We start from the raw sequence: 13,643 nt of genomic DNA on the forward strand, positions 1-13,643 counted from the left end.
TCACATTCATCCACATCCAAAAAGTCTATTGGATTGGAATCTGGTGATTGTAGAGGCCATTTGCGAACAGTGAACTCATTGTGATGTTCCAGAGACCAGTTTGAGATGACTGAACTTTGACACCTTAGGCATGTTGTCCTGCTGGAAGCAGCCACCAGACGATCACACACTGGTCATAAAGGGATGGGTATGGGTGGAAACAACAAGGAGGTAAGCTGAATTAGTAAGGAGGAGCCCAAATATATCTCTTAACACCACCAGCAACCTGAACTGTTGATACAACACATGGTGAAATCATGGTTTCATGTTGTTTGCACCACATTCTGACCCTACCATCTGATTGTCAAAATAGAAATTTAGACTCATCAGACCCAGCAGCTCTTTTTATGCCTCTGTTGTTCAGTTTTGGTTTGCTTGCCTTCAGTTTCCTGTCCTGGTCTTCTGCTGCTGTAGACAATGTGCTTCCAGAGATCCTGTAACTAGAGATTATTTTAGTTACTGTTGCCTAGTTGTAATCTAGTTGTTCTCCTCTGACCTCTGACACGAGCTGTCTACATGCCTAAATGCACTGAGCTGTTTATCCACTTCACAGGCCTGTGAGTGTCTCTTACAAAGCACTGATGTATTTCCATTTCCTCCCACGTATACTTATAAAAGTTTAAGTAATCCTTATTTTTTTCTTGTATTTAGGTGGAGGTTTTGAAGGAGTGAAATGTTACGCTAAACCTGTGTTAAAATACATGAAATGTTCACAGCTAGAGGTATCAACAGAGCAGGAAAAGTGAGCAGAGAAGTGACATGTATAGTCTGTGGTTCGTCCCTCCCCTATTACACTGCAGTCTAAAGGGCTTGCTGACCTTGTACTATTTGTGCCAGTGATATATGCACAGATACCTTCATTGTGTCTCTGATATAATCAAGACAGATTCCTTTAGACTTGTATTTGGATTTATGAGCAGCAGTGGGAAACAATATGGTTTTCTTGTCCTTGAAGAGTCCCACACTGTATTTCTTATTTCTTCTCTCATGCCAAATCTAAATACCTGGCCGGTCAGGGGAACTGAACTATGAGTGAATTTATGATGTTCTTTGGTAATGACTTCTTTTCTGTATATTTTCCCTGGGTTTTACTGCAGTTGTCCTTGGACTCTCTCACTTGAACACATTATCTCTCACCCACTTCCTGGCCTCCTCACCTTTTAACCCGTGCAGACCTCTTTTTTTAACGCATGTTTTATGTGTCCCTTAGAATTACAGCCATGTTTTCTGAAGGGATTTCCACCATCGAGTGCGATGAAAATTGCTGACCACTGCATCAGGTTTTATTGTAGCACAGCTTGCTTTCAAATGCAGCTAAAACGAGGAGTCGCATACAGAGCCAACAAACACTTAAAGTTTAAGACTTAAAGTTCACTGCTGGGAAAATCTTCCAACCAGAATACTGAACTGACTTTTTTTTTCTGTGGGAACTAAATATTTCAGCCTCACTAGCAACACTCAGCTTCGCGAACGGACCGCAACTTGTGGTCTGTGTGTCTCAGTGTGTAGCTTATTGTTGTTTTCTGATAGCTCTGTGCAGGAGGCTGGACTCTGACCCGGGCTTCTGTGGGTGGGGAGAGACGATAGATTGGGATGAATAGAGTTTATTCTTCCTCCTTCAACTCCTGATTTGTGACCGTGAATGAAGAGCATGAGAAAAGCAGAAGAAATATGAAGACACTCCAAGCTTGTATCACGCAAAGAATTCACCTTTTTTTTCCCTGATCTAAAATGTTGATTTGATTCATTCCTTAAATATTAATAAAGTTTTAATAGTCAAACATATTGATATACAAAGCAAGACTTAAATCTAAAAATTTGCCAGTTTGCAAAAATAAACACATTGATATCAGTCAGTGTGATTTATAATGAAATAATGCAGCTAAGAGTGTAATCGTTGCCTTTTCACATTTAATAAATCAGACAGGGAGTTTTTCAACATCTACAAAACTCAGTGAAATTCAAATTAAATTTGTTTGAATTTGGCAATTATGTGTTTTGACACAGTTATTGTAAAATGTGTTGTTCTTTTAAACAGGCATTTAATACTACATGTGGATTTGGTGAAATATCGTGTTAGTGGGATAATTGTTAGGTAATGTTTCTAAATAAACTCTTGATGTGGGTCTATCCATATATGGTAATGCACATTTTATGTAATTCTTTTTTTTTTTTTAAGGCAATTTAACTTTAACATTTTTCAAATATCCGGATGTCCCCTTTTAATCTGAAATGTATCACATTGTAGGGTTTCATGGATGTTTGGGGATCAGTATTACATCATAGATGTGGTGTAACAAAAGTGACTTTATTTAAGTGCTCATCATAGAAAAATAGAAAAATGGGATGTACAACAGAAAAGACTAAAATACATTTTTAAAAAGTAAGTGTCAGAACAACCAATAAGAAGACACAATAAGACACAAAAACCACATGCGTCTAAGACTCCATGACAACTGTATAATGCCCAGCATTGGAAGAGAGCATGGACCTGTAGGAATCTATACAGTACAATGTAGCATTTTAAAACGAGTTACATTACATCCACTGAATTTTACCGTTTACATTACAGAAAATTACCAGGACATTGTCTGCTTTTTAATGTTTTTTTTTTTAAACTGTGTAACTTAGTACTTTACTCAGATAAAGTTCTAATGCACTTATATGTAAATGTTAAATATTATAATATCTACACCATACCATTCATTTTAAACCTTAAGTTACTTACTTTTTTTTTTTTTTTTTTAGATAAATTGCATTATTATAGATCTGCCATGGTCCTGGGTTTTGGACCCAGTATTTTAAGTTGTCAGTTTATGTTTTCAGTTCAGGAGTTTCTTTATTTTCTTGTAATTATAGTATAATCTGGAGTTAGTCACTGTTTCTTTGAGATCTAGTTTCTTTTATTAATTTATTTTTTTATATCTCATTCCTTGTGCCTTAGTTTATTTTCTCCGGTGTTCATTTATGTTAATTTGCTGTGTAAATGTGTGTCTAGTCTGTAATTGCTATTTTCTTAGTTTCATAGATTCTGTTTACTTGTTCCTAGATTTCTTCCAGTAGTGTTCACTTCCCTTGATTAGCACTCAGTGTGTGAGTATTTATAGTCCTGTATTTCCTTTGTTCATTGTTAAATTGTCTGTTTGTTATCCCCTTGTGTTTCCAGCCTGTTTCCAGTCGGATTTAGTTTCTCCTGTTATTCCTCTGTTATTTATGTTCTCCTCGTGGACTTCTGGAATGTGTTTTGGACTTTTCTTTACCTTTAATAAAGGTAATTTTCTGTTTTAAATCTGCCTGCCTCAGAGTCCTGCCTCCATCCACAACCTGCTTATCATAACAAGCTTCCCAGAAATATATCCGTAATTAAAATCATCCTGAGGTGCAACAGTGATATTTACATCAATTAGTAAATAATTATGATCTAATTTTTAATTTTATAATGTGTATGAATCTGAAAATGCATTCTACATAATCTGCATGTTTACTGGAGGCGCTTTAAATGTATGATGGTTATACAGCCGTTGCATTACTAAGTTACTTAACAATTATTACTACGTTTACATAATCAAATTAATGTTTTTAACTTTCCAAAATAATCGACCAACAGAAAATTATGTTTAAACTCTTGTAAAGCACCACTTTTCACGTTATACAGTCGTAATAGGGTTCAGGGACTGAAAATCACAGCCAGACTTTTCAAAGTCAATGCTCTATTGAAAAAAGATTTACCCCCAAAATGCTAACTTTGAGTAATTTGATTACATGTAAATGTACAATGTAAAACATTTAATGCAATCTGGTGAATGAAACTTATTTGATTGGTATGTGGTCAGCTTATACCAAGCATACTTTCCTTAATGGTTAATTATTTGAATAAATAAACCTTTGAGTTTACATATTTCAAGTGCATTTTATTCAAAATTAACGCTTCATATTTGAGGGTCAAGAATACTTTTTGAGAGCCCAGATTTTGCTTCTCATAAACATAGGGTGCATCTAAAGAAATCATCCGATTCCAAAAGGCTAGGTATTTTTTTAAGCAATGGACACAGATGTTTGTGGTATTTTTTTTTAAAAATACATTACTGAAAATAAAGTTTAACATAACAAAACTTACAATGTTCACAAGTGTTTAATGCGTCCTCTTCTGGATGCACGGCACATGTTCATACGAAAGTCAAACTCGTCCCATACTTTTGCGGGCATGTCTGGAGTCACTTCTGTTGTTTTGCTACCCACCGACAACCGTGCAAAACTCACAAATCCGCTTCTTCTAACAGTACAGGTTTCGACTGTTTCCAGTGAAGGACTGTGGAATTAAAACACTTTGAAATCAGAAGATTTTTTTTTTGTTATTCTTTTTTGGATACACCCTATATGCGGACCCCCACCCCTCTGTGGCACCCTACTGTAAAAAATCCCGGAAACGCCCCTGCATATAACCAATTTGACTTTCCCCTTTACTTGCAAGCGATAGTAAGGGATACTGACATTTTAAAAAAAGGTGGTAGCATATTCACAGATTATGCATGAGCGGGGTAAATGGTTAAATTGCTTTAATTGTTCCTCCATATTTTACAGTTTGATCCACTTGAGCCCTCTGGGGAGAAATAAGCGCAATTAAAGTTTGAAGGTCATTTTTAGGCATAATTAGAATGAAACGTGTTATAGGTTAAATAAGTCAGACCGGAGTGAGGGCGGGTTGACTGAACCTGCCACTCCCCGTTCAGGCCTTTGCGCCACGGGAGCGCGCCTGCGCTCCTGTTACGCGCTTACTACCAACAGGCAGGGAATTCATGGGAGGAAGTAACTGAGATTCGGACACGAACAACAACTCCACACGGTGCCAGAAACGACAGTTAGCTCTAAATGAGATGCAAAAACTTAATCTCTGTTTCCCCCAGATGGACTAGAAGCGCCGGGTCTGCGCAGATGGAGGCGGCGAGAAGTTTGCTGTTTGTCGGGGCCGTACTGCTCGGAGTGACGGGCGCTTCAGGCAGAGAAGGTGGGTAACTTTCAGCGCTTTCCCCCTGTCAATAATGCCTCCGCCGTCGGCAAAATAGACCCACGGAGCTTCGGGGAGATGGCACTGGAGTGTGCTGGCTGTAATTTTAGGAAATGCTGGAGGTTTTTTTCTGGTCCGGAGGACTACATTCCTCCGTGACTCCTCAGCCGGGTCCTCTCTGCTCTCCTGGGATTTATGAAGGGCTGCTTATGAGGAAAAATCACACCTGTCACAAAACAGCCTCGCTTTAGATTTACAGTTTGGACCAAAATAATAATAATTAAAAAAAAGATTCAAAAACTAAATAAACAAATATCTCCAATCTTGTAACACGTTGACTTGCTCAAATAAACACAGAGCAGAGACTCAGGTAAGAAATATGAGAACCTGCTTTACAGCTTTGCGACACAACTGACTTGTGCACTGCAGGCGGACGGTTCGTGGCTTTGCTGTAAACACAAACAAAAACAAGACACTAAACAGGCAGTGCATTGTGGGCCAAGGATCATGACGATGTCAATTATTCACTCCTGGCTCTAAAAGGGAGACATTGTGCGATAGAGGGGCCACTTGTCACACTTGGAGCTTGAGTACATGCCAGTAAAACAAGAGCTAACTGGAAGGTGCAAACGAGCTGCAAATCATATTTTTGCTTGTTTTTCATTTTATTATAGGTTTTGGGGGGATAATAATAATTTATAATATTAAATAATATATATATTTAATGCTTGATCTGATGGTCAGTCTGTACTTGGGCTATTTAGTTTGTTAACTGAGAAAATGATTGATAGTGCAGATTAATGGGTGCATATGACCCTTTATAGATCGATTTTAGGTGTATTTGGGGAGATCAATAACCCCCAGCCAGCTGCTTTTAAAAGCAGTTTTATTGGCACATGCTAATGGCAAAAATGAATCTGAACTCAATAACAATTTATTCTGCAGTGCTCACTTTATTGACATGCAGCTGTTGGCTTTCATTGATGTGCACAAAATAAAGAAAGAGCCCCCTTTGGGGTTTTTCATTCATGTCAGCCTCAGAACAAAAATGACTAATGTAAGTACAAACAACTGTCTGTTTTATTAGCTGCTCTCTCTCTCTCTCTCTCTCTCTCTCTCTCACACACACACACACACACACACACACACACACACAAACAAACAAAGCCTTTAGTCACAGGTGAAGTGATTTTCATCTATGACTGCATTGTTGGTGGGAACTGGTTGGTGCACTTTACTCAATCTGTGAAGCATCAGTTCAGGGCGAGCGCTCCGACTGGCTCCAGAGTGAATCTCAGCTGTCTTACTTTCAGTTATGAAGTATTGTAAAAGTGTTATATCACGCACACACTCTTTCACCTCCCCGTCCCCGTGCCTGTGTGTGTGTCTGTGTTCAGTGGCCTTTCTATCCATAGAGTTCGTGCCCTTGTCACACTCCAGTGAAGCTCACTGTGTGGCGATTAAGTCTTACTGAACTGGCCTCAGTGATCAGCTAACTCAGCCTGCTGTGACTCACCAGTCTAGACCGCGTGTTAGTGATCTAACTCACCCGGAGAGGAGAGTGGGACCACCGGAGAGCCATTGTTGCCGTCCTCCGGGGAGACTTTCAGCCTCTTCTTCTGTTTATCTTCTCTTCACCCGGCTTTTAGTGGGAAAAACCTCTGAGGAAATAAAGTATTAGATCTGTGAATCTGCACATCTTACATCAGTGTGACACTCAGAAATACTGCTGACATCTTCTAAACTCTCAGTATTTAAACGATTGCCTCAGCTACCTTGTTTGTGTTAGCAGAATGAAATCATGGGGAAATAATTAAAAAACAAACGTGTTATTTTCACTATTTATTAACTTCCCTGTAATTCATAAGAGGTCTGTAATAGTGATACTCAACTTGCGGCTCACAGGCCAAATCAGGCTCGGCATAGGGTGCTGGCCAGCTCTCTATAAAACTAAAGAGGTTGCAGTTATTTTTAATGTAGTGTAAACTTTCAAAGCATCCATAACTAAAATGCAGTGGCATCTCGCGAGCGCGGTGAAATAATTATGCCTCACAAGGGCCAAAAAGCCCTTCCAACAAGGCCATTCATTTGAAAATAACTGATTTAAAAGAAAGGAGTTTGCTCTTTTTACTGCCCATTCATTCAATCTGATAAATATTATAAATATTAAAAAAATTCTGCCTATTAAACGACCTTTAGTTTGATGTGTTGTTTGTAAAAGTGCCCTCTAGGTAAAGCATGTAACGTATCCCATGTCTGCAGGACGTTGGATTTAAGGAGGTATGGGTAAAAATGCCCGATTCAAACCCTCGATTCCAAACTTAGAAACAAAGAACCGTCTTGTATTTTCAGTACAATATAAACAAAAACCATAACATGTTTTTCAGGGTAATTTCTGAGCATCATAAAATAAGGAGTTGATGAGAGAGATCATTCAAATGAAAACTAGCACAAAATTGCTAACTGTGAAGTTAGCACATTCATCCTTAATGGAGAAGTAATTATATTTTGGAGTGGTGTGTGCAGGTGGGCGACAGATCAAAGGCAAAACCCGAATGTGCATTGGGAGGAAAGACTAATTCAAATGCTGCCACAGAGGTGCACCGCATGCTTACTATTGACCATTTGCAGCACGCGCGTGCTTTAAATGTCACTTCCACACGAGCCTCTCGGGACCAGCTGAATGTTTTTGTGAAGCAACTTTAGGATGATTAATGAACCTATGCACAATGTTATCTTCAAGCTATGAAACCCGAGTTACAAGCCCTTGAAGTACATAGGGATGGGTTGAAGTTTGCCTGCATTTTCAAGCCCTCATGACTTCAGCAAGTAGACACATTCATTTAAGCTCTGCAGCCTAGTTCATTTTAGAGTGCGTCCATCTAGAGACAAATTGCATTTCTTGGTGATGGGTGGCCGGTCAAAACGAATTAAAGTACCTAAATTTTGATATTGGGTTCATCCTCTGGCTGTGAATCATTCTGGTTCGAAATAATTTGCGATTAATTTTTTTTCTAAGTGTTTATTTGCAAATCTTTCAAATTCTCCTCTAAGGGAGTGACGTGGGAACGTGATCTAGACACTTCTGAATATCTAAATGTTTTGAAAGTAATTTAAGTATTTTTTTTTTTTTAAATGCTGGATTTTATGGGGTTCCACTGGTGGCTCTATAGTGATGTGATTTACCTGACTAATGAACAAAATATCCCAGTTTGATCCCAGGAGGGGACACTGATCCCTTTGGGGATATGTCAGGAAGGACATTGGGCATTTAAAAAAAAGTCAGATCCGGCATGTAGAGCTACCATCTGTGGTGACTGCTTGTAAATAAAGGAGCAGCTGAAAGCAGCTCAAGCTGGATTTTGTTACACTTGAACCTGTAGAAGATTTAGGACAGACGTGTTGGACCAACATCAGGAATAATGATGCTTGAACGCTCCAGCAGATTTCCAGAGACCTGGGAGAAACTGTCAGTGACTTTTCCTTTAATTTGTCATAAAACCCTTCTGGAATTCTAACAAAGAGTAACTGATTTGTACACAGCACTGTGTACACTATGTTAATAATGAAATGTATCCCATTCAATTTATCGATCAGTTATCCTTCTGTGGAACTCCTTCATTAACAGCACTTATCTTTTAGCCTTTTATTTGAAAATAATAGCAGAAATCGACTTCTTGATATTTATTTAGGCCAGTTTTGAATGGAAGATGTCCTAATTTTCCCTCCTCCTTATTCCAGCGCTCTAATCCAGACTCCTTCCTTTATGTGGTTAATGTGTAGAAAGAGGTCGGGACACTCTGAGATGTGGCGGTGCGTTCGTGTTTTGGTGGTTTTAGTCTGTGGCGGCGTGAGTGTACGAGGAGTTCGTGGCTCCAGCGCAGCACAGAGCCTGTTCTGCTTGTCTGTTGAGCAATACCTGTTTTTTTTCTTTCTCGACCGCAGAGTGAAGCGGTAGAAAGAATGCGCTGTGGGGAGGCTGGGAGAAATGTGGAGTTTATGCAAGACGCGTTGCTAAGGATTAGGGCTGCGGTGCAATCAGGGCTGCCGTGTGAAAAATCTGAGCGAAAGTCCCGCTGGATCAGATCGCTCTGTTTGCGGAACTTTGGAGGATCTAATCCATTAGACGAGAGGACGAGGAGCAGGCTTTTCCGCTGTGATTCAGCCCTGTTCCCGCAACAGCGGCAGCAGCATCGCGTTCCTGTTGCTACACACACACGCACACACACTGGTAAACACACACGCACCTCCACACACTCCCTGTGCTAACTGGCATGCAGCCACACACAGGTGTGGCTTCAAGCTGGCTTTCAGTTTTCAGTCTCAAGCAGCCCGTTTGTACAAACACACACCGCAGCCTCTCAGGAAGCCTGATTCAGATCAAATCAGGAGTGATTTCTTACACACCGGCAGTACTTCGTGTTCTCTCACTTTCCTTAGAGCTGAAACAACAAGTGCTGACATTTTAAATATCTTGCACTTCAAGTTATAAAACCTCCTCTGACTATATAAAAAGTGTTTGGATTGCTTGGCCACATGCACTTAAAAGTCCTGCAGTACTAACTGCATTCACAGGAATGCCACAGTACGTGGCATTCCTGTGAATGCGTGTGTTGTTACAGGGACTGGACGATCAACTTTCTGTTCAATCAATCTTCACCAGCTGATTCACCAGCTCAGCAGTGTTATCTTTTTATGTGCTAACGACAGCCTTGGCCGGGGTTCGCTGTGTTTTCTAACTGCCCATCCGTACGCACGTCACTCTCCGGCATTCCCAAGAAGCCGATAACCGTTTGAGGAAGTTTCTATAAACTGGGCGCAAAGTTCACTTGGACTCAAGGATGCACTGATTAGAATATGGCAGTCAAAGGTCACTGCGATCCAACAAAACATCTTTTTTTCTTTCTTTTGTTTTGGTTGTAACTCCAAAACTACTGTGCACAGTGACATCATACTGTCCAGACTTGCCCATCTGCTGGCTTCCTTCCTTTCATCACTACATTTGTGTTAAGTCTCGATGGAGGTGGACTTAACTAATGTTTGGCATACCACAGAGCTCAAGGTGGTAATACTAGTTTTCTAAAGTCAGAACTGGTAAACAAGCTGCTGTGCTGAAACTGCTAGTGGCGGTTAACCATGAAGTAAACAACGTGTAAAAGACAAAGTTGTTATTTCCACCACGTTTCACATGTTAACCTGACAGCAACTCTATCTTTAACAGGTTGTCCCCTAAGTGCGAGGCTTGTTTGACGTATACAGACACCTTAAGCATGCTTTGAGATTAATCTGCTATGCTAAACTGCTGTTACACAAATTAGGACATGTTAACAAACCTAAAAGTAGTTGGATGGATTTAAACAAGCAAAGGTAGAGTCACTGGCATGTAGAGCGTTGTTTTCCATTTTCCTGTCAGTATTCATGTTTACCTGTGCGCAATTTCAGTCCGATCATGTTGTGTATTTACATGCATCGACGGTTTGAACAGAGGAAGTCATCAGTTTCTCTCCTGTCTCGTGTGTTTGCCTTTTGCGTCATTTATCTTTTTCAAATGGACCCACGCTGTGTTGTCGTTGTGTTGACATATAGCAGGCATTCGCAGTAAGGATAAGGTACCTGTCCATACACACTGATTCGATTGAGGTCGGTATAACCCACCTGTGTCAATTGAAAGGAAATTTTGGTCCAAAGGAGCGTTATCAGGTCATTGTGTTCACATGAAGCATTTTTATATCATTCAGACTTTTATTCCAGTTATTAGTGTCCTTGTAATCATGGCTAATGACTGAGCTGTGAGCAGATATGGAGCTAATGTGATTTATCTTACCCTTTTGAGAATAGTTGCTGAGCTCCTCTCCTATTATAAATGTATAAACACTGGACACTTCATTACATCTTGCTATTACCAGCTGGACTTCCTTTTGCTTTCAGCACTGCTGTAATTCTTTGTGGCATAGATTCAACAAGGTGCCGGAAATGTTCCTCAGAGATTTTGTTCCATATCGACATGATAGCATCACGCAGCTGCTGTAGATATTTTGGCTACACGGCTATCTAATGATGTGAACCTCTTTCACCATCATGTCCTGAATGTTTTGGGATCTAGTGGCTCTGGAGGCCATTTAAGTACAGCGATCTAATTGGTCATGGTCAAGAAACCAGTTTGAGATGATTTGAGCTTTGTGACATGGTGTTTTATCCTGCTGCAAGCAGCCGTCAGAAGATGTGGTCATAAAGGGATGGCAACAATACTCAGACAGGCTATGGAGTGTAAGCGATGCTCACATGGTGACCCAAAGAAAATGTCCCCTAGAGCAGGGCGACATGACCAAAAATATTTATCACAATATACATTTGAAAATTTGCGATAACGATATAACTGACGATATAATTGACACGAGACAAAATACTTTACAACTCCTCAACTGTCAAAAAAACCCCCCCGTCAATGTATTTTCACTTACACAAGCAGCTTTTTTAAGTGCATTAAAGTTATATAAAAAATTTGCAGTGCAAATGCAAATTCCTTGCTGACAGTTTAACCAAAAGGCATTTCCAGTGGAAACTGGCCGACATATCCTCAGCATAACCATGTATAATATCCACAAAACTTAAAAAGAGGTTACACACACACAATACTGTAATATTATGTTGAAGCACAGTACGTATCACTCCGTGAGGCTCCTGACTACGATGGCTGTAATGCTCCGACAATCCATCAAGCGGTGCGGGTCCGTAGCTTAGCAAAGTCGTACTGAAACATTTGACAGATTTGCGAGCGCCGTGTACATAAAACTGTTTCGAGGTCAGTAAACACAACCAGAGTTCATACATAAGGCACACGGGGATTATAAGGGGCACTGTCGATTTTCAGAAAAATCAAAGGATTTATTTTCCAAAAAACACGGTAATAACGACGGCCCGCTAGCATGCTCTACCAAAAATAGTGCTTTGTTGTGTATCTGACGGACGAAAGCTAAACCAGTCCCACACCACTGAAGTTGCAGCATTTTTACAAACCAATTCTGGTTCATCCGTTTCATTCAACGATCCACTTTCGCTCTTCTCATTCTGCGTCGCTGCCATGTGCGTATGTAAACAAAGGCACTGCGCATGTGCTTTTTACCCATATTCCATCGCGATATTTCATTTTCTTATCGTTGCCCAACATACACTGGTATTACCGTGAACGGTATGATATGGCCCAGCCCTAATATCCCCACACCGCCTGAACTGGTGGTACAAACCTGTCTCCACTCTTGTCAAGTTCTGGTGTGGCTGTGAGAGCTGTAGCCTCAGTTGCCAGTTCTTAGCTGACAAAAAGGGCACGCAGTGCGGTCTTCTGCTTCAGGTTGGATGTTTTATGCATTCAGAGACGCTCTTCTGCGTACCTTGGTTGTAACGAGTGGTTATTTCAGTTACTGTTGCTTTCCTATAAAAAAACAAAACAGTTTGACTTCTGGCTCTGATAAAACACTTCCTCCACTAGATATAGTCTCGACTTTGAACCACTCTATGTAAATCCTACTGATAGTAGATCAGCAGTTTCTGAAGTACTCAAACCAACAACCAGGCTCATTTAAATCATCTTTCTTTCCCATTGTGATGCTCAGTTTGAACTACATGCCTAAATGCATTGAATTGCTCCTGCTGTGTATGTGTATATATCTGTGTATCCATGCTGATTGTAACTTTGAGGGGTGGCATTATTCAGGTGAATGTATTGAAGATTATAACATAATAGCACAGTTGAATCTATGGTTTCCATCATGCTTACGTAACAGGGTGTAGTTCAGACAAACTGGGTTTCAAATAAATCTGTGTGCACAGATTTGACTTAAATGTTACAGAGGGATATGTCAGTTACACTGTGTACTTATCCAGATATAGCACTGCTGAGGTTTCCATGGCTTCAACTGTAGTGCAGCTGCAGCTGTTTTAACAACAGAACTAATTAGAAATATCCGGCGGGTAATTACATCGCAGGGCTTCATTTAAATGATGTCCAAAATGCATCAACAGCTGTCTGCAGCGCTTCACTACTGAGTGAGCGCGTGAACAAGTGGGCAGTGGGAGAACAGGCATGGTCTCAGATAATCGGGATCCTTTTAGCCTCTGTAATTTGTGACCGTAATTAATTTAGACTGGAGAGAGCGTGAGTAGGGTCAGAACTCAGAGAAACAGACGGGAATGTAGAAAAAATACCTCCCTCGCTGTTGTTGCTCTCTAGCAAAACACCTGAGCAGTGGAAGTTTCCAGTGGCAAATTGGCATTACATGCTGTGCAGCAGGCAGCATTAATGCGTGTACACGTGACACGGCGCGCAATCACCTTGTGAACTGGAAGGTCACAGGTCACCGATGTAGCTTTGATCAAAACTCGGTGCCAGTCACCACAACATCCCCCTTTTACTGGGAAAATCCAAAACTGTGTGTGTCATCTTCTAGCTATGCAACCACACACCTTTCTATTAAATTGCACTTCCCCAGAGGATGATTGCAGTTGAGCAACAGCTCAGACTCTGAGAGAATTTAAAAGACACGAGTGATCAGAGAGGATGTGAGGACAATTTCTTTGATAACTGCTTAGATAAACCTTTGAA

The 13,643-nt window shown here is 40.4% G+C and overlaps 1 protein-coding gene across 2 annotated transcripts in view; it reads left to right on the forward strand.

The window, feature by feature from the left end:
* Positions 1 to 4,814: 4,814 nt before the first annotated feature.
* The window catches only part of erbb2 (erb-b2 receptor tyrosine kinase 2), a 30,508-nt gene continuing 21,679 nt past the window's right edge, over positions 4,815 to 13,643 (forward strand). For both annotated transcript variants that reach the window (XM_085284531.1, XM_085284532.1), the window contains exon 1: positions 4,815 to 5,044. In XM_085284531.1, coding sequence (XP_085140657.1) covers positions 4,909 to 5,044 — 136 coding nt within the window. In that variant the 5' untranslated portion in view covers positions 4,815 to 4,908. The remainder of the gene's footprint in view (positions 5,045 to 13,643) is intronic.

The sequence above is a fragment of the Mchenga conophoros genome, linkage group LG8, assembly GCF_057382185.1.
Source record: "Mchenga conophoros isolate Kocher_MC1m ecotype Shallow Benthic linkage group LG8, M_conophoros_male_GT1.1, whole genome shotgun sequence".
Lineage (NCBI taxonomy): Eukaryota > Metazoa > Chordata > Actinopteri > Cichliformes > Cichlidae > Mchenga > Mchenga conophoros.